This window comes from Euprymna scolopes, chromosome 1 (genome assembly GCF_053919585.1).
Source record: "Euprymna scolopes isolate OS-2025 chromosome 1, ASM5391958v1, whole genome shotgun sequence".
Lineage (NCBI taxonomy): Eukaryota > Metazoa > Mollusca > Cephalopoda > Sepiida > Sepiolidae > Euprymna > Euprymna scolopes.
This window is the reverse complement of record NC_136482.1, coordinates 127,097,216-127,121,255: the sequence shown is the minus strand read 5'-3', so window position 1 is coordinate 127,121,255 and position 24,040 is coordinate 127,097,216. Positions and strand designations below refer to the sequence as shown.

The 24,040-nt window shown below is 31.3% G+C and overlaps 1 protein-coding gene across 4 annotated transcripts in view; it reads right to left on the bottom strand.

The window, feature by feature from the left end:
• LOC145268443 (LIM/homeobox protein Lhx1-like) overlaps positions 1-24,040 on the bottom strand; it is a 412,426-nt gene that overhangs the window by 111,046 nt on the left and 277,340 nt on the right. For all 4 annotated transcript variants that reach the window (XM_080124171.1, XM_080124034.1, XM_080124098.1 and 1 more), the window contains one exon: positions 9,408-9,588. In XM_080124171.1, the coding sequence (XP_079980297.1) occupies positions 9,408-9,588 (181 nt within the window). The remainder of the gene's footprint in view (positions 1-9,407; positions 9,589-24,040) is intronic.

The following is a 24,040-nucleotide window of genomic DNA, read 5'->3' as shown; positions in this document are numbered from 1 at the left end:
TTTAGATACCCATATCAAGCTATCTTCAGCCAATACTCGTGACTAAGAGAGCTTTATATGGGTATAATCCCTAATTATCGGGTTTTAAACTGACGTTACCGATGACTTAGCTAAAATGCATGCTGAGTGGGGAATGTACATTAACGTGTATTCTTTATAACCTTCCACATTCAAGTTGAACCCGAAATGCCCGACGCGGGGCGAACAAAACTTAAAATTTGTATTGCTGGCTATTCGATATTAATAAGGGAACAAACGTGAAAAGTGAAATATATAATCTATTAATGATGGATTTGTTAAAAGATATTAAAATGTTAATCAGGTGTAAATATTAATAACTCTTTAAAAATAAAATGAAACAAAGAAATATGAGTATATAACTTATCTCTTTCGGCTTAATGTTTGATTATATATATATATATATATATATATATGTGTGTGTGTGGGTGTGTGTGTGCGCGCGCGTATAACATCTCCAATGCAAGAGGGGAAAACATTGTTTAATCAACCTAATTTTGTATAAAACGCTACCTGGCTAAATCCCTATTCCAATTGATTTATCTATAAATTTTTCTACCAAGTTCTCTTTAAAGTATTCGACTTGCAGAGTTTTTAATACGTATAGGTCATAAATACATATTTTTTAAAAACCTCATGCATATATAAATAAATATATATTAACATTAATACCTATTATTACATATTATGAAACTTTTTCGAAGGTCGACTCATTCGAACCCTTATCCGAATATAAGGAACATATTGAACTATATGCATAAAGCAAAAAGCGGTTAAGGAATTACCATAAAAAACGTGTTATCATATGTAAAGTTTTCTGGAGAAATAGGGAGAATTGCCTTGTGTGTCTAAGTCACTCCCTCATTGAGACAGAAAATAGCATATCTCTTAAAACTTCAAATTGTACTCCATGTTGAGAAAATGTTAATCGTATGTATAAAATTATTCAAAGTAGACATAAGAATTGGATCTTTATCTATGTTTTTTTTTCCGCTAGCGTAGATGTGAAGGAGAACAAGCGTAAAATGTTAAATACGTATGAAAGATTTTAATGAAAGTTGTGTACATACAGGTTATGCATTTAATTAGTTCCACAGTTAAACCACATCGCAGCCTACAAGAGCCATAACAGCCAACAAACCGAATGTGTAATAGTCTAACTGATGAGCCCTAATGAGCGCGAAATGACAGTCTTGGACATCCGGTTTGTTGGCTGTCATAGCGCATGTAGGCTGCGGCGTTGTTTGGCTGTGAAAATAGTTATATATAATCACTCACATTCTGAAAGTTATGTATTCTGAGTTTTTTTTTTAAATATTAGGTTTTGTCGAGTATATTAGGAGAAGGAAATGGTGGAAGGCAGTAAAACAGTAATGAATTCGGCTCATGAAATTGGCTGCCTTTTAATCTCTCGCAACGTTGAATTTTCCTACTAGTTAATACTATATCTGCTGTTTCTGTAACATATGTAGGTTGTGAAACTGAATGACAACAGAAAAAGTATGAGGATCATAAGATTATCGTCCAGGGTGTCCTCCCTCAGTGCAAGGTTCTCTTTCAGCCCCAAAGTCAAAACAGTATCAGCTATTACTAAAAGGTTTTCGCCTCAGTTGGCTGTAGTAAGTTGCTGGTGTTGTGTCATTCTGGGTACTTACGCTCTAATGTTTTGTCCTCTCCCCTTTTAAGATGACAAGAGTTTATTGCAAATTGTCGGATGTGCCCCTACTGAGGAATGCGGACTGGGCAGCCCAGGAAACTTTCTCAGATCAAAGTGTTCGTCCTTTAAGACGTTTAGTTTTAATATAATGTTTGACTCTTATGTCACATCTTTAACTTATTACGATATCTACGTAATTAACAACGCTGAACGTTAAAAAATAATTAAACTTTTGTGATGGTTTTGATTGTGTTAATCAATTCCTTATCACTCGCACATAAAGATCAGCGGAAAGTGTTAGGAGTGGCCAATAGTGTGCATGACATGTGTAATGTTCAAGCTGCACATAAACCAACACACATTTCACAGAATGAGAAGTTTAAGCAATGGAAATTGGATCGATTCTTTTAACCGGGTGACAAATATAAACAAGATCAGAATGGCGTCCTTTGCTATGTCAGACACCACTATCGCCAGAGGATGGACATTCTTGGAAAGGAATGGGGAAGAAATAGTGCGTACAAGGGTATTAGAGGTCACAACCGCAACAATAATAACGGCGTCTTATCGAGGTTTGTTCGATGGTCATCGATGATCATTTGTTTGTCCTGGCTAAAGGATAGTCACTGATCCTAGATTATTGAAGATCGAAATTAGCCAAAGGGGTCGCACGCGTGAGAGAGGAATCCGTCTTTCAGAAAGAAAAATGGGAACCAGTATTGCGTGGTTGAACAATCGAGTAATCAATACCTTTTCATTTGTACTATTTTGTGTTACTTTATGAAATATCGTGCTAAATTTTACATATACTAGTAAAATACGTGACAACAAATACGCTTTATATATATATATATATATATATATATATATATATATATATATATATTAGGTTTGTTATTTAAATATTTCTGCAGTAAAATATAGTATTTTACATCAAAAATGTATTTTTACAAAGACTACATGCCATTAAAGTTGTTTTTTTTCCTTAATCCACGACAGAAGAATGTCTTTAGCAAAATATTTATTATGTATAGACATACATTTTCATATTAGCACATGCATTGAAAATTAATTAAAGATCAGAATCTATTAAAGAAACATAGAAAGGGCATAAAGAAGAATGTGATTAAACAATAAAAAGGTTATGTAACGAAGACATCCGATTTGAGTAGTTCATCGGAAATAGGTGTTTTTTTTTCATGTTCAAAACTGGATAACAATTCAGCATTGAAGGTAAAGTGTCAATTCCCAATTCGACAAATTGGGCTTTCATAGAAAAGCCATGAATTAAAGCAGGAACGTTAAATGTCATGTATTCCTAGTTCAAATAATAAATGTTTGTTTTAAAAATTCTATATTTTATGGAAAAATAAATTACATATAAAAGCTACAATTTTTATGTTGCTCTATCTTGTATATTGAGCAATTTTATTTGTCTGGGATTGTCCTACATAAAAATATATCCCAATATTTGTAAGATTGTGCCTCACAAGATTTATTTGTGATTTAATTAATCTCGTTATTCGGATATATATATATATATATATATATATATATATATATATATATATATATATATATATATATATGTTTTATATGATGAATATATTTTTATGGTATATGCCCGTTATATATAATGCAAATTGTCTACAATAGTACAATTAAACTATATTTCCAGATTCAGAGTATATATTTAGTGTTTAGATTCGAGTAACCGAGTAAAATAATAATACGACGAGTTTTTAAATGTAAAAAAGTACTTTTAGACAGTTACACACGGGAAACATAACAGAGGTTGAATTTTGAGTGAAAAGCTAATACGTACTAATTAAATGAATATTGTATTCAGTTCATTTTAATTATTTAGCCTTACTCAAACTTTTATAAACCGAAAAAACATTTTGCATAATCGGAATATATATATATATATATATATATTCTTTAAATTAACAGACACTTCTTAGTAAATAAAGTGTTTTTGAAGGAGATGGAGAATGTATGTCTCTGCTTATAAGTAAGGTTAACCATATGTTAGAATAAAATCTCTAATCATGACACGTCTGTGTTCTATTTAAACACACACACACACACACTATATATATATATATATATATATATATATATATTGTTTGCTAATGGAGTCAGAGATGTCATCGTGCTATGTCTGAATCTCCCGACCAGCTGTAATCGTTACACCCTTCACTGATGAAAAACTAGTGTCTTTAGGTGTGTAAAATGTTTTTATAGTAATACTTATGCCACATTAAGAACTCGGTTCTTATTGTTGAGCACATTAAAGTTAGAATAAAAGTAGATCACTTTAGCTCGCATTTGCATATCTTGGTGTTATAATCATTCGATAACTATGGACAGCCGTCTCGACATTTAATAATAACTGTTTCAATTTCAGTGATATTTCTCGCCGTTAAATTGACCACGGCGTTTGTTCCTTGTAAATGGAGTCAGGGATAGCTTCATGGCCGCGTTCGAATCTCCCGACTGGCTGAAATCCTAGCACCCTGCACTGATGATTCCAGAAACAATGAAACTGTTTGTAGGTATTTAATAAAAAGTATTATATATATATATATATATATATATATATATATATATATATATAATTATTAAAAGTACAAAGTGTGAAAGCTTCTCCTTGGTAATAATGACCAAATGGTTAATATTTATTGCTTTTATACGACTAGAAAATTTATAAATATATAACATTCGTACAAGTCCATTTTGTATTTTGCAAAAATATTATCAATAGATCACACGGACTTTAAAAAAGATATTCGGAAATTAAACAAAAATACTGTAAATTTAAATAATCAGAGCTTTTGACAAGAATCGAAAATTTTGTATAGATTTGGTAAATTTATCGGAATTGAAGAAATATTTGAATCGTCCCATCACTAATGTATACGCTGTAAAACCGAACAATTCAACGAAATCTGCAATAAGATGTTGATAAACTAGACCATCGATAAACTAAATGAATATACTTGCGTACAAAATAATGCCGCTTCTCACGTACTTTAATCCTAGTACTATTTTCCTTTGTCTTTCCGACATTTCGTGTGTATATATGTTGTGCTCCGAGGATCAACCTATGTCATTGCCTAGCGTCGTGAGAGTCATTTACTCAATATTTATGTTTGTTAATGTGTAAGCCAATGAACTGCTCAATATTTCATGCGCTTTTACGTGCATCAAACCCCCAGGAATAGAATGGACACGAAATCTGTTATGTGTGTTTTGATAATATGCTTCTGCTGCTCGTTCCACGATCACAATGAAGGCGATAACATTGAAAACGAATGAAACAATCCCGATAGTTTGAGACAAGAAGTGTGGGATTAAAGTGCGACTAAATAGCACGGGAGACACCGGTGGGCGACGCTTCGTGGGAGAATAATATTATGGGGAAAGGCTGGACTTGGTTAAGATAACGGCCAGTTATTACAAGGGTGTGGGGGAGATTTAAGGGTGCTTGATTTAAGAGCAGTTTTGATTTAGTAAAAATAAAAAAGCTCGGGGAGGGAGGAGCTGGAGAGATATATTATTGACGGAATAATGAAGACAAGGATAGGAAGAAGGAAGTGAGATTAAAATCAGGTGGACGGTAATAATCTCATCGATAAGAATGGCAGAATAGTCCGGCACAAATTAAATACTACTTTCCCTTCTCTGGAAAAATAGTTTTGTCCCAGTAAAAATGATGTTGACTAATATTGAAGGTGACGTTTAATATTTTAAATTTAGACTACATTATTCAATCCATTTTAATTTCATTTGAAGATATATTATAATTTGTTGACATAATATATATTACAAGATTTTTTCGTACGTAATCAATTACGTTTCTGAACTTTTGAGACGAGAATTTATTAACTGTATTATTCTGATTTTTCGGACTACTTGCGTGTTTTTTTCACTACGTGTCGGTCGAGGTTACCCCCGATCCTCTCCGGGTGGATCTTGTGAAAATCTGGAATGCATCTATCGAATCAGGAATCTGCACGGTTAGTATGGTCTTGTTCCGTTAGCGATTACTGGATAGAGGTCATAACTAATTCCCAATTGCATTTATCCGTCCCCCACACGTAGGATTTCAACTTCAACCTTCAGAAGAATATAACTTTGTATTTGTGGATCTGTGGCGCAGTTGAAAAATACAACTGCAAATAGATCCATCATATACAACTTTACATCGGCTGATGAACCGATAGCATTTAGTATCTTTAACATTGCGAGTTGAATTTACATTACTTCTGTGAAACCTAAGGTACGATGGACGATCAAATGTATATTGTCTATAAAAATATACAAGCTCTTCACAATCAATTAAACATTCTTAATATATAGTCTATTGCACTAAAGTCTACCAACGGATCACTGGCAAACTTCTACTTTACTTGTAATAGCAAGCATATATGACAATTTATTCAAAATACTAAAGATATAAAATTTGCTCAATGATACTCGAAATAGGCACCAGAGTGATATATAAAAGGTATGAGGTAATCTGAATTATAGACAATGTATAAACTAAGGTGGTTGGATTGAATTCTTGGATCATATTTGCTTATTATAGTTTCCTAGACACAATAGAAAATGTTAATACACAACCATTTAAATGCTAGACATTAATGCATCCGCTGTAGATACCCTGATTTTATCTGTTTAGTTTAAAACAGTCGTCTGGTTATATTTATGTACACATATCGATGGGAAGCACACACAGACATACACACACACACACACACACACATACATACATATATATATATATATATATATATATATATATATATATATATATATATATATATGTGGGGGTGTTTCATTGAACAGCGGGGATAGTTCCTGTTTGTTTCTCTTGAGATCGTTTTTTTTCCATTTGACGGGCCAATGTTCGAACGTTCTGTTCGCGTGTAAAAACTAATCTACCATAGTCGCGACCTTTTTTCGAAATCGCTCAGGACTATGGTTCATTTCCTTTTACGTTAGAATAGAACGTTAGGACATTGCCCCGCCATATGGAAAAATTACAGATCGCAAAAGAAACAAACACATTATCTCTGCTGTTTAATGAAGCATTAATAAGAGAAAAAATACTCTTAAAATATGCTAATATAAGGGGATTTTTGGAAAGATGACATCTTCACGCGATTTTTAAGCAGACTTTTTATTCTTTCAAGGCATTACACCTACAAAATGTAAATCGTAGAGCGACAAATGTTTTTTCATGAAACAAATTGCATGTATACGAACAATAAGAATAAGAGTTAGGATTTTGTATAAAAGTGTTGCTTTCTTCACCCCATCCGTCCTGTTTTGGGTTTTAAAATACACTAGTCTTCACTTGCGCCATTCCAGCGACGTTGCTGAGGAGAAAGGCGTAGAGTAAGGAGGCTAATAAAGGTGATAATGCCTAGGACGGGCGTATATCTTTAGTGTGACAAAGAGCAGAGTCTGGCTTTGTTCGTGAGAGCAAGAGGTCAGCAAAAGGCAGGTGACAAATGGCCGTTTGGGGAGTGAAAGAAAAAAGGATTAAGGGGTTAAGGGCGGGCGGTCAAAACAAGAGGAGGAGGACTTGTGAATTCTAGTGTGTCTAAAAAAAATAATGTGTATTCATGTATAAGTGTGTTTAGTTGTACAGATTTTCCCGGTCGGATTTAGCTAGAATAAGAGATTGAATGGGGAAAGAGGATTTCATGATGAGCCCCTATCTTTCTTTGCGTCTTTTTGTTAATTTTTTTTTTCTATTTTTTTAATAGGAGTTGAGTGTGTGGAGAGAAAGGTTTATACACATAAGCAATCGCCGAATAGATGTTCTATTATGGTTTATTTAATTTTTCGGCATTATTTGAAAAAATACTATTTGTAAATCTATTTTTTCCTGCCTTTATTCCTTTTTTTATATGTGAATACATCCATCTTTCCTCAAATGGGACACTCTTCATTATTTATTTTGAATTATGGAACTCGGTGTGTTGGGTACTATTATTAAGTCTACTCACGACATCATAGTTATAGATGTGCACTGGATTTTAAGACAGTCAAGTTATAGCTTGTAAGGAAATATTACCATATTCAACTATTTTTGATTATTTTTCGCATGACTAATAGGAAAAATAATTTCAAATAGATACATTTACTTCCATATGATATAATCATATATATATATATATATATATATATATATATATATATATATACAGCAATTTCGCTGCATTGTGATTACTAGGTGTTGATAAATTTATTACTGCTGAAATATGAAATCCTAAATCCAACCACTTAGACAGCAGTCAGATAGCGGTATTGTACATCTACAGGCTTTCCACGAAAGCAACTAAATTTCTAAATATTTATTTTCATTACAGACTGCCGAAGGAGCTCGGTTTGTTTGACAAAAAAACGCGATGCTTTACGTTAAATGACAATTGTTAGTTCACTTTTCTATTCTACGCTGTTTCAATATGAAATTACTAGAAAAGGGTTGAAATGCCGATTAAATAGACAGGTCCGACTAATGGCATCCAAAGAGAGAACTAGAATTTGAAAGGAAGGAAAAAACAACACATGGGAAAATAATGGGGAAAGAATAAAATAGACAGGTAAGAAAAAAAAAACAATAACTTGTCGTTCCCATCTAGAAGATAAATAAGTAAAAAAAAACACACACACACTAGGACGAAAAAAAGTTACGGCGAACTAAAAACGTGTATTCGGATCGATAGAAAGGCGAGGGAGAAAGAGTGAAAATTGCAAATACGGAAGTTGAAGTAGGCGGTAGACGGAAGTGACGAAGTGTGCCGATGTCATTTGTCTAATGTTGGCTAGCGTCTGCCAGTTTGAAGATGGATGAGCAAAGGTGACTATCAATCAGAGCCAAATTACAGCCCGACTGGCCAGTAACGGAACAGCGATTCAGCGCGAATCCCTCCTCGGCTTCGACACGCAAAGTCGAAGACAAATGATTATCAGCGTAAATCCTCAAACATAATCCATCCAGCTGTTATCATTGGACTGCCCTTAAGCAGAGAGCAAAGATGTCAGCCAACGAGAACAATCTCCATATTCTGTCTGATAGTGTAGCTATAAATAACATTAGAATAAAGAGTGATGTTCTTGTTGTTGTTCTACTTCTCGACAACTGCCACTACTACTTATAATAATGTTGATAATAGTACTAATTAATATTAATGATAGTAATAATAGTAATAAGTAATAACAATGATATTATTAATAGTAATAATTACCTATTAGCTTGATCTATATACATTACACGATATTTTACATCAGTGCAATTAGATTCGCTTACTAGCTTATTTAATTTCGAAAAAAAACAAACTAATTATTAGTCTAATGAAATTTCTACCCAAATATCCGGGATTTGCCGAGCTTTGTAATTATTAGTCTATATACTGATATAAACCAAATTATTTTTTATATATTGAACATCGATGGCTATATTTCTAAAAAAATTCCATTTGATTCTAACCATCCTGTTTTATACTTATTCTTAATTCTTACTTTATTCTGTATTATTAAAAAAGAAGATACCTATTCAATTTATTTCCTTTTATAAAATAATTTGTCCGCATCAGATATTTTTAATGGATAACAAAATAATGGCGACGTTAGAATAAGAAAGAGAATGAGAGTTAAATAAGAGAGACAGAGGAGGGAGAAGAGTTAATTGAGATAAAAAAAAAAAGTTAATTACCTGAGAAGTAGCCAAATCCACCACCGGCGATCATATCTCCTGCGTCATCCATATCTGGATGTCCCAAACCCGGCCTAAGGGCACGCATGCGTCGTGGATTACGGAAGAAGTGTCTTCGTGCACCCAATGCGCTTAACTGTTTCATTCGCCGTTCTTTCGAACGTCTGTTTTGAAACCAAACCTGAAATAGGAAAATAAAACATGAAGTGAATTGTAGATTCTGTAAATACGAAAGTTATACCGGTTTCTGTAAGAATGGTTATATAAATCAACTGAAAAGAAACACTTCAAAGAGCAGGGGTATGCAAACTGCGTTTAGTGCAATATTAAATGTGTTCCCACAATCGGTACATTTTGAATAGTGTCAAAGATATTTGCTAATTTCTTAGGACAAAAGCACCAGGTAAAGGACAAAGTCTATAGTGGTCGATACGTGGTCAAAAATGTTACTGGCTCTACCAGATCAGGCTGTCTATTGGCTTCCTGAGACGAAATGCACCTACATTAATGTTCATTTTTGTCGTTCTATTCTCTTTTGTAAAACTTAATTATGTTCTACTAAACCAAAAACAAAAACAGCCCTCCCTCTCTTTTTTTTCTTCCCCTACTTCCCTGTCCTGGATATGACCTTAAACTATATCCAGTGGTGAGGCCTTAGCATGCGGGATCTGGGTAGTGTGGAGCCACTCTTTAATTGGCATTGCTCCCAGGTCTACTCTGACCCGGAGTGGTAGTACCTGTTAGGGTCCCAACTATGGGTTAAATAGAAACCAACTTTAATATATATATATATATATATATATATATATATATATATATATATATATATATATATATATTCTATTACAAAATTTTTTTTCAAAATCGTTGTATTCGGCATTAAATAACGCGTAAAACAAAAACAACCAACCAACCAAAAATGTTAGCAAAGAAGTGAGAAAAGCAGCCCAAAGGATGTGAGTGGTGTCATAACAACACTTAATCTCAATATAAACTATCAGATTTACAAAAGATATTAGTAACAAGTAAACAAGCACAATATGATGATGGTTGAAATAGTATCCTTAACGTAAGCATGACGCTTTGCCCACAGCCACTAGCATTACTTATTCTACATTAATTATAGTAAAAAAATTGTTCTATTCATCTTGCATATCTAAATATGAGCCGTTATTCTATATTATTCTTATCGATATCATTAATTATTGTTATTAATATTGATGCTATTTAGAAGAAGAAGAAGAAGAAGGAGGAGGAGGAGGAGAATCCGATAAAACCAAAGGACATTTTTAGTTTGTCCATTGACTTCACATACGCGTTTATAGCGGGTGCAGATACACACATTTCAATTAGATCTCCACGTTAAAATGAGTTGCATTTTCTCTAAATGCCAACAAAAACCTTAGGAATTATCAGCAACGCAGTTCAATTTACAGTGAAAATAATTTTTACTAGTAAAATATTTTTGAATTGATAAGGGTTTTTTTTTCTAATATTTCATGTGGACACTTATTCCATCAAAACTCTTAAATACATCAAAGAATGTTTTTTTTCATTTTTAATTGAACTGCGTTTTCGTATGTGACTAATAGCTAAAAACACCTAGCATTCTTGTAGTTTAGTATGTTAATAAATGTACGGATCGATGTATTACAAATTTAACGAAAAATTGGAATGTGTGACAAATATTGAAATTAAATAATAGCAACAAAATATTTAAAAAAAAAACATCAATAATGAGGTACCATTCCCTCCACCCCCGAGAATAACATACTCTGCCCGTTTAATATTAGAGGTTGCGTGCGTCTGCGTTAACTCAACGGAAACTCGTCCCGTGGGGCAATGTGCTTTGACTTGCTTTATTCCCCTCTTCCATATCCCACTGTTTAAACTGACGATGTATTTTTCTTTCCCTTCTTTTATATTTTCAGAATTATCGTGTTGTTTTCAAGCATCCATTATTTTTTAATTCTTTTTAATGATTTATTTTTATTTTCATTCATAGCAGAGTTGTTTTAGGTGTGGCTGAATGCAAAATACAGAAAAATGTGTACGGCGTATGTGCTGAACAGTTGACTTTTTGCTATTGTTTTTTTTTTCACTTTATTTTTAAAGAAGCGAATTTGGATTCATATTTTTTCACTTGCCAAATTTTTCGTGTTAATAAGATAAGTGTAGAAATAAAAGCAATGGATACAAAAATAAATATATGAAATACAACTTGGAAAAGTTTTCCCTTCAAATATGCATAAATGACGAAAATGAACATATATATATATATATATATATATATATATATATATATATGTATATATATATATATATATGTGTGTGTGTGTGTGTGTGATTGGAAAAGGATTATATGCATACATTTTTAAATTGATTTTTTTCTCTCGAAACAGTCGGAGTTTAGTGTCATTTAAAAAGAAATAAAATATCCTCTATACAAACTTCATGAATTATGGGATATCGTGTGTGTATATATATATGTATATATATATATATATATATATATATATATATATATATATATATATATTTATAGTAGAAATGGTAATTAATAAAAACTGAAGAGAGTGCTCAATACTGTTGTAGAGCAAATATGCGTTTTATTTTTTTTTTACTGTACCTTTCTGTAAAGTTCCATTATTGTTTCAGCTACCCGTCTGTAGCTTCCTCAGACGTTTACAGAAACCCTGTAAAAGTCTGAGGAAGCTACAGACGGCCAAAAAACGGCCGGTTAGCTGACACAATAATGTAACTTAACAGAAACATACGGTTATAAAAAATAGGCTACCTTAAACAGTATAAGGAAAGCAATTATTATACTTTTAAGTGTAAATATTCATATTTACTTTCATTAGTGTATATTTCCTAGAAAAATGGATTAGAATTTCAACATCTTAAAAGTCAAGTTTTCGAGCGAGAAATAAATCGCGCCAATATATGACTTTTTTTAACTCCTTATTTTCTTTCATGTTATCAGTGTTAGTAACCTACAGCATGCCAAATAAATACGATCGCAACGTTTGACCTAAGTCGCATTCATTTCTATATATGATTAATGGAAGGAAGTACGTTGCAGAACAAGTACACTAAGTCCGCAAATAAAAACAATTGTTCACCATTTTATAGCTCATTTTTAACAGTAAAACCTAAATATGATTCCTTATACCTATAATACATACTCAAATATTGATCAAAATCGTTATACGTTGTTTTTTATATTGAAGAAGTCTAAAATTTAAATGATTAAGTTAATGAATCTAAAATTATAAAATGAACATTCTACATAAAATTGAATGCAAATTTGAAATATTAGAATTTTCAAGTGGAATTTTGACCACATACTCGTCCCCAAATATTCCTTAAAATTCTTCAGAATGACTGGAATTTCCGGAATACTGTTGATATTTGTGTAATTGTTATTGTTTAAATTAACATAAAGCGAATATATCTGATTGTTTACGACGAACATTCACTTTATTGTCATCTCCTTTCCATTAAACCAAATAAGACATTTATTACCCACAAGCAGTTGGATTCAAAATTCATAACTTTCTATTAATTAGTTTAAAAGAGAATCTTATAGATAGACATATATAAACATATAATATCCCTAACTTAATATAAATAAGAATATATTTTAATTCTACGAAGTAATTATAACCGGACTGGTAAATTTAAGCATTTTATTTAAATCCAATGCATTGGCCATTTAAATAATATGACTCATATCGATTTCGGTTTCGATTATAGCTGAGGACACTTAAGTCATCTCTTTTTTATAAATAGTTTTATCAAGAATTCTTCATAAGTTTTGGTTTCAGTTTCGGTTATGAATGAAGGAAATCAAGTTATATATACCTATATTTTTTCATAAGTTTTTATTTCGGTTTCGAGTCAAGCTAATGCGCCCAAATCATATGGATATATATACATTTTTTAAATTTTTGCAGTCGCAACTTTATAATATATAAACATTGACAGAACATGAAGTATATAATAATATAAACGAAATCTGCAAGAATTAAAATATCGTATTAAAACGTACTTTACGACCGGGATTTGCCGGGCTTCAGTGCTAGCTTAGATAAATACTTTTGCGGTTTTAACAAAAAAAAGCTACAATATAAGATCGTCTCCATTTACACAAAACATCTACAGAATGCCAACACCAATATATTACATATGAATGAGCCTCCTTTGGAATTTCCCCAGCTCGCACTATATATATATATATATATATATATATATATATATATATATATATATATACACACAAAACAACTTTTTTTTTATTTTATTGTATTTGAGGGGGAGCATCCTACACATTGTCAGATATTTTCCATTTAAATCAACTCAGAGATCTTTAAAATTATTAATTGTCATTTAAAACGCGGCCGTTTGAATCTCTTGCACTTTGTTCAATGAGTATATGCTCCTGGTAATTTTGCATCATTTTTACTGAGCCAGGTACTTTTTAAGATTACTAGCGTGATGGAGAACTTAATACCACAGTTTCCTTAATGTTGTCTGTATTCGTATATGTTTAAGCAATTTTTATTTTTATGCGCAGCACTTTCAAGATGGAAAGCACAAAGTTAAATGTTGATTGTCTGAAGGTGTTTTTGTCACACGAAATGAATTCAAAAATTGCCAAGTCTAGTTTTCAATCAGTGCCATTAACGACTTAACTACAGTTATGCACGCGCCTATATACTTGGATTACATCACAGGAATATCCAAAAATTTGGAGACTTTTCGGTCTTAACTGTCGTCACGATACATGTATGTTATTTTATAATCTTGGATTGTTATACACAGCGACAAAAAGTGATGTGCACATGTATAAGCATAAAAACATTACGAGTAAATATTTTCACGTCAATAGACGGCAACAATTGCTAAAGGGACATAAGGGTTGGACTTTTGGCCGAAAAAGTGAACTAATTAGAAAGAATGAAATAGAAATGCCGTAAAATTTTGCGGACATAAAAAAGGATTAAATGAAGGTTGGCAGAGTCAATTTTATGTCAGGAATTGAGTTAGAAAATACTCGAAAGGAAAAGAGCAACAAGAAACAAGGGATTGCGTAATGAATAAATCAAAAACCGGAAACGGTATCATTATTAGGATATTGATATTAGATAAGAATTTATGGACGATAAGACATAAGTTATGAAGAATAAAATGAAGGGCGGGGCGAAGATATCTAAAAGTCAAAATAATTATGAAATAGTATGTACAGTTCATGAGAAAGTTGATGGAATAGGAAAAGTAAAAGAAATGTGGCGAGAAGAAAGCATAAAAAACGAAATAATATAGAAATAGCAACAGAAAACAGGGGATTTGAAACGAAAAAAAAAAAAAGACGGGCTTAAGCTTAAAATTCGAGAAAACGTTGGAAAGAAATAATGAAATGAAAAAAAAAGAACGAAAAAACAAGAGATATAAATATTTATAGTAAAGAAAGAATTGATGACGAGAATGACATGAAAATATGCAAGATGTAGATAACTATACTAAATTTCCGATTACCATCGAATTGATAATAAAAATGCAAGATAGTCTCACACACACACAGATTTATCTATAGGAATGAAAGAAAATGAAAACATATATTTTAAAAGGGCATCTTAATATTGCATATTATTGTAGTAGAAGATTTCCCCCAAAAAATGACTATATATTCGAAAAAAAGTATGAAATGAGATATATACATATATATATATATATATATATATATATATATATATATACTGAAATAAAAAGTGGCATTGTTAAAGTTTCCATGCTGTTGTTTTTTTCTAATCCCTCGCACTTGAATTAAATGTTGTGCGTGTCAACAAATATATATATATATATATATATATATATATATATATATATATATATATATATATATATATATATATATAAATGCTCCATTATAAAAATACGTGTGCTAAATTTTTTTTTTCTAAATTTAAGATATACATCAACTATTCAAGAGACATACCATTATCTCATTGGCACGTGTGTACTTACAATAATCAGTGCCTCAAGGTATTAAAATAATTCAATATTCAAACTTCTTTTGTATTCTATGAGTTTGTGATGATCTAAAATTGGTTGTTAGGCATGTTACTTTAGAGTAAATAAGTGTCAATTAAACTATGATACATCTCATGAATATCCAATGTACAGGTTTTGAATAAATGTTTGTAATATATATATATATATATATATATATATATATATATATATATATATATATATATGGAGAGCATTGTGGTCTCTTAATAATGATTGAGTCTTCCTGGTAATCAGCATCGTGAATTTTGTGAATAATAGAACACACTAATTTAAACGATATCATTTATTTTCCTCGCAGTAGAGGGTTCTTTAGGTTAAATGTTTAGACATTCGACAGAAGTTAGTCATGGTAAGTAGTGGTCTAAGATTCGGTATCTCGAATCTTGTGAATACGTGCAGGCATTATCTAACCAAGCAGGTTAATCATAAACGACGAAACACCTGTCTGTAGAAAAATATATATAACGAGATAACATGCTAAACTGAATCTTCTAGTCCTTTGTTGTGTTTTACTTTGGTCATGTTGGAAAAGCAAGTAAAATGAAACAAACCTAAGAAAAAAGAGGGAACGACACACCGGAAAAGCAAAAAGGTCTTCAATAGATAGAACTTCTCAAAGAATGAAATGGTTATAAATTAAACAAGGCAGCGGCATATTTATAGAAATATTGTGTGTGTTCTTTTGTGTATAAAACGAATCTTGATAGTATAAAAATGAATTATGTAAAACGCGCCTCCGTTGCATGTAATTCGCTTTATCAAATCAAGACTGGCGTCGACACAAAGCTCGAAACATTGGAAAATTCGTTTAACTCGGAATTCCGTATGCAGAATACAAACAAATAAAATAGCAATAAATAAAAAAAAGAAAAAACTTTTTACTTTCTTTCTCCGCGAATCCAGTCTTCAGATTTGCATCGCATGTCAGTGTTTTAGTGCAAATGCTTGCAAAGGCGCACCAGAAACGTAGCGGAAGAGAATGTTGATCGCGAGGTGGTTGCTTTTAATTGTCAATGGTTGGTTGCTTGCTTGCTTCCTCGGCTCGATTTTAGACTCAGTTATGTGGTTGGGCGGGTCGTTGAGTCATCTGGCGAGTTCTTAACCAGAAGGCGAGAAGTATAAACACGGAAGAATATTTTTAGGAGGTATCCATTCAATCCAGGCGTTTAATGGCGGAGATGATTTTCTAACATTAAGCGAAACAGAGGGGAATGGCAATAAATAAGTATAAAACCGCGAGTTTAATAATTTCAAACTAAATCACGCTTGGTCGACAAATCTGTTTCCAGTGATTGATAATAGAACGTATTTATACCGTGAAAATCTTAGACACTAAAACCAACATCATTGTTTAGACGATCGTTTCTTTACTGATTGCGATAGAGTTGCAGTTTTAGAAAGTCCACACTCCAAGGCGCTGTCTTCTCCTTTAGAAGTGGTTATTTTGTTTAAAGATGTCAGAAAGATAACGGTTTGTATTTGATAGTATACGGCAGTTGCGATAAGGCAAAATGATTTTAAACGTGAATCGAAAATCACTTAAAACATGAACAAACTTATTTTCACCCAGATTCTCGCGAACACTATCTGTTATTATCAGAAGGCAATAATATGTAATGACATATCGTAGAACTTGTCGTGAGAAAATAATAATATATAATATAATAATGTTAAGAACATAATAACGTTGAAATGTGTATTAGTACATAACAAACATAATATTAAAATAATAAATGGATAACATTATTAAAATAATATTATTAAAATGCCAATATTAACATATTAAAATCAAAAGAAAAGTATTGATATTAAATAACACTGACGACTCTCTACTCTCCCTATCACTCCTCTGTGTCTTCATAGCCTCCCACTCTTTCTACCTCGCCTTCATCCTACATAAAATGCTAGGGATGAAAGACAAGTGCAACTGCCCGACTGGCCCACACTAGAGACACATCTCAAATGCAATCATAGACGCATCAGCAGACAAGTAATTTCGCTCCAACTGTTCCCAAAAAGGAACCTGATTCGCAGCAGATGTGATGAAGAAAAGAAAATTACGGTGAGAATGGGCGGGGGTGATTGTGGGTCATGACGCAAGTTTTGTAAACCCACTCCCTTCTTGTATGAACGAAAAATTTTCACGAGAAATGGATCATTTATACCCCCGTTAAATCACTGTCATAATAATGACACAAATGATAAAACATAATAACCACTACTACTAATAAATACATAACTACCAATAATAATAAATAATGGTAGCTAACTATTAAAAATAATATTAAAGTAACAATACTAATTCCCAATAATAAATAATAATTACTAAAAATAACTAGTACTAATATAATAACTACTAATAATTAATAAGTAAATGTCTATTAATTAAAATAAATAAAACCTATCAATATTACAAATACTACTACTGATTATGAAATATCATCATCGTCATAGCGTCCGTTAAGTCTCAAAAGAAAATGGATTCCTCGTATAAGAGTAGCCGTGTGTAGGCAAGGGTTCCGCAATACTCAAACCCACCTCTGTTGAATAGGAACTATTTGAGTCCAATGGCAAGGCGAAGTCGAAGACGATTAAAAACAATGTCGAGATAAGCGGAGAGCACGTACGTTACCAAGAATTCTCCATAGGTCACCAATTTTAATACTAACCAGTTTCAACCTTTTACTTCGCTACTAGAATCGGAACCTGTGTATCAACGTGATTAGGATGTATAATAATAAATAGTCTATACAATAATGCGCCCAGGCCTGTCATGTTCGTATGCAGGTGTTCATTCCTCAAACGATCTCAGAAAAAAACAATTGATAACTGCTTAATCAGATATTGCTGTTGAACACATGTTAAAGATTTTCAAATTGGAACGAAGTCATTTTATGGGTTTAACTAGACATTGCTTTTTAAAACATGTGTATCATACCTCAATATATTTGATATTTAGTTCTACGAAGCCGGTTAATTATGTTGTCAGCATCTGACCGTAAAATATACTGAATATTTCATACTGTCGTATGTTTATACAGTCAGAAACAATATGACTAAAAGCTTAAACGTAATATCAAAAATTAGATTGAAACATTAAAAATAGTCTATTACCATACAAGTTCAACGAATATTTCAATCAACTCGAAAGTTGTACTCGTTAAATAAAATAAAATGAAGCACATACCTTTTTTTTTTACATACGTCATTTTATATAAGATATTTGACTTCTGTTATTTTTTTGTTTTTGTTGTTCTACGTTGTAAGATTGAATATTCGTATTTAAAAGAAGGAAGCTCAAGTTTTATGTCAATCTTTTTCTCAACAATATATTTCTAATCATTTAACTGTAGTCTCTTTCAATAACTTTACTTTGTTATTTTTTTTTGTCCTTTAAAACGTCGGAATTTTTTTTATCGAATATATCTCAAAACCAACACTCTTTTTTGTGTATTAAATGCAATAAAATATATTGGGAGTTAATCACAAAATAAGGTATGAATATAAGACGGGCAATTTCAAATAATGGCGAGAGGGAGAAGTAGGAAAAATAAAGACAACCTTATCAGACTGACCAAATCGCCTAAAATCAATTTGGAAATATATATATTCTATAAAACGGTAACTGTAGATGTTTACTTTAGGTCAGCATAAATAATGGAGTGTACCTAAACAATACATTAGTAACATAATGCTATATATATATATATATATATATATATATATATATATATATATATATATATATATATATATATATATATATAATTATTGATGAGACGATAACCCGTAATCAGAAATATCGGAAAATTAGGGGGTTTGGAATCGGAAGAATTTGTACCTATTACCGAATGTCAAAACGATTTTTTTTAATTTTCATTTGATGTTGTTTAAAGTAAAATTTATTATTGCGGGAATAATGATAGATTATTAAATATTTATTGATTTTAAACTATCAGTAAACCTATAGTCTATGGATCGTCCACCGCATGTGAATTCTTACGTATAGGAGAATATCTGCAAGTTTTTACAGTAATCGAAGAAAATTCTAAAAATCGTTTAATATTGAAAGATTTAGAAAAAAATGGAATCGGAATCAAGTACGCCATTGTAACTTGTATTAGAATCGGAAGAAATATTGGTCCAATACAGAATACAACCGATCTTATAAATTCTTGCTGCATGAAGATGAAGAGATTTGTATACAGCTACACAGAATATATATATATATATATATATATATATATATATATATATATATATATATATATATATATATATGCGCGTGCTTTCGTACGAAGTAAGCTGTTTGGTTTACTTGTACATGTATCAAAATTAACCTTATTAATTATAAGTCAATTAACACAATTTTCTAAAATTAAATGCTGCAACACACACACACACACACATATATATATATTGATGGAGACTGAGATTGAGCCTTATGCTGGGCTAAAAATATATATTCCGTTTTCCTCATGAGATGAAAAGAAGGGAGAAGATTTATGCAGGTTTTTCTATCATTTTTTTTTTTTAACGGGGAGGGAAACAACATGGCGTGCTTTAATAGAAGACGGCTAAGGGTCAGCGGGACAGATGGTTTAGGATTCGGAACGATTATTTTGCAAGCGACATCCACATGCTTGACTGCATTCCGACAGGAGTTTGTGAGCCTGAATGACGAGACGCTGATGTTTTGGTTTATTAGGAAAGCCGTTGACGGAGAGGGCGGATTGCATTAAATTAGCTCATAAATACGATTTTAAAAAAATTATGAACACACATTTGTTTATAAGTTGCAGCATTGTATTTCGAAAAATGATTTTGTTGGTTCCCTACCTAACACGATATTTAAATGATATAATAATTAAAAAAATCAATGTGCTCTGTAATGCAGATACTTTATTATGTAAATCTACTGTAAAATACTTTATTATGTAAATCTACTGTTAAATCTACTGTTAAAATGCTACTTATTCGTGAGAAAACAAATAGACAGGGATTCATATATATATATATATATATATATATATATATATATATATATATATATATATATATGTGTGTGTGTGTGTGTGTGTGTGTGTGTGCGCGCGATCCACAGTCTGACCGATTCAGTTTCATGACACTTTGATGCGGCTAGTTTAACAATTACCTCAAGCTAGCGTGTAAAATCGACTCTCTAGCCGACATTGGCGAATATATATATATATATATATATATATATATATATATATATATATATATATATATATATATATATATTCGATTTTTTTTTTTCTTTTTGCGAAACGTTTTGAATGAATTTGTTTGTTGAACAGTTTAGGAAAGTGCTTTTTTTACCTAAATGCGAGTTGGTAATAATTTTACCTTTAACCAATTTGATACAACTGTATGGAGATCGCCATATATATTGTTTGATTTTTTTTAAATTATATATATATATATATATATATATATATATATATATATATATATATATATATATATATATATATACACTGGTTAGAATTATTAATCATTATTAGAAAAATTAATCACATTTTTTCCGATCGAAGAAATGACTTTTCTATTAATTTGATTTGTTAGAATTTGTTAAAAACTTTATTTTAATAATAGTGAAATGAAAATATTTAAAAATTTGAAACTACAAGTAAAACTTAAATATATAAATTACATCCCCCCCTCGACATCAATGTACTTTTATATTCGCTTAAATATATGTATATATTAAATTGGTGGATATTATGATCCGAATATTGTCATATATATATATATATATATATATATATATATATATATACACGCACATATATATATATAAAAACACACATATACACGCACATATATATATATAAACACACACATACACGCACATATATATATATAAACACACATACACACGCACATATATATAAACACACATACACACGCACATATATATAAACACACATACACACACACATATATATATAAACACACATACACACGCACATATATATATAAACACACATACACACGCACATATATATATATACACACATACACACGCATATATATATAAACACACACACACACGCATATATATATATATAAACACACACACATATATATAAACACACACACACACACATATCAACACACACACACATATATATATAAACACACACACGTATATAAACACACACACATATAAACACACACACACACATATATATATATATATATATATATATATATATATATATATATATATATATACAGATATTATATATAATGATTTAAAATAATCGGGATCTGTAATTGTATCGGGATTTTCATTTTGGAAAGGAAACGGTGATTTTATGAGAATCACGAACATATTGCAATTGTCCCATCACTAAAACGCGTGTGTGCGTGTGCGCGCTAAGGCATTAATTCAGAAGTAGTGCAATAAATATTTGCGTTCAATAATTGGGATCTCTTATCTAAGCAGGTGAGAATTCCGATTACATTTTTATCCACGCATGCGCGTCCTTTCAAAGAAATGTTTGGCAGTACAGATGGCGTCGAACATGTGCCCGGAAACGGCAGAAATAACGTTGAAATATTTATCGTTTCTGAAAGCAATTGCAAAATCGGAAGCTTAAATGAAATAACGTTCTACAATTTATTCTTCTCTATTTCCTTTTCGTCTTTACATATTTTGGTTCGATATGTGTTCGAAGCTCGCTCCTCACATAGTTCGCCTGATAACATGCAATTATGCGGAGTTTGTGCCATAGTTTATAATGTCGAAGGCGGGACGGGAAATGATAGACAGCAACGTACAACAGTTTTATACAATATTGCTTAGTCCTATAAATAAGCATCTTAATTTATTTTTGTACGTAGCACTTAATGTTCATATAGATTAAATTACTTATTACTGATGGGTAACTGGCCAAATAACGAAAAACAGTTTGCATATAACTAATGTCGAAACTCAATTCCGATTTAGACACAGCACTGTATGAATATCATTAGTGGCGGATTGCCCTATATGGAATCCGAAATGGTATACCAATTTGAGTAAATAAGACCGCGAAAATGGGTTTATATTCTCTGTTTCTATAATATATATATATATAAAAAAAACTTTGTGTTTATGAGAAATATTTTCCCATAGACTCCGTAATATTTCGCTGATTTTTTTATGGAATTAAACACATTTCTTTAATCTGGTCCGCAATGATCTTCGGTTTAGTATCTGAAAAGCTTCGATAAATATTGATAACTCATAAAATACTATAATAGAAGGAACAAACGACTTTGATAAATTTTAACACGCCATAAAGCCTAACATCACAAGTGCATTTGAGAAGTTTTATTACCACACAAGCAGAAAGGTATGCCATATAAAATAAAGAGTAGGTTCTTTGATACGAAAGAGGACCGCTCGGAATTAATGTTTTTACTTGTTGTTTAGAGCACAACTGGCCGATGATGCTTTGCATTTTAAACGTTGATCCAAGTAAAAATATATAAAAATAATTTTATAAAATAAACAACATTTCTTCCACACCCTACAATATATTGTGGACTAAGTCGCTGCGGTGAGGCATGTAAAGCTTCCTTCCAGTTCATCGTAATGAGTTCCCAACAATGGTATGCAATCAATATATTTAATTTAAAAATAACTGATTTCATCGATTTTGAATACAATAAAAATATGGATGTGTGAAACATTCGGTGATTATCATTCCAGCCTGGACAAGATACTGTCTCCATACGAGAATATATATATATATATATATATATATATATATATGACCTAGTTGTTGTATGCAAGACAGTCTCTTTCAACTAATCTCAAGTTTAGGTCTACAAACTTGGAATTTTACATGTAGGTTAATTGAACATGTGGAGTAAACTATTTGTTTTTTAATACTGTAGTAGTTACTGTTAAGGGGTCAGAATTATCATTTTACTTAGCAGGCTAACGTAGACTTTAAGTAGTCCTCAACGCATGCACAAAAATACATTATTGTATGAAACTGATAATTTTAAAAGTTTTAGTATACAGCTGTTCTGCGCTCATATGGTAACGAAAACCGGTTAAGAGTTAAATATTTTAGTATCAGTTCCAGCTGATTGCACCGAAGTCATATTTATTTTACTTTTAATATCACTACTCTATATGGAGTATAATATAACAATCGAAATAAAATTGACTATATATTCATAAATATGAAATTTTCCTCGTTAAACATATATTTACTGCATTTTACGACCGGGTTACGCCGGGTGGCGTGCGAATACATGTATAAATGCACATGTCGAAAAATCATATGACGCAATTTCATAGGTATAGATATAAGGGAACCTAGTCTCCTTCTTTCTATGCATATTTAAATGCAAATGGATGTTTATGTTGTGTGCCTATCTGTGTCTGTGGTCTAAAGAAGTTAACAAATAGGGAAGAGGTCAAGGAGAGTAATAGTTCGCAGTATATTAAACTGTTAGATTAATATTAATACAGGCTGGTAATGTTTTTCATATTAGATTCAGTCATACCTGAATAATTGCACTAAACA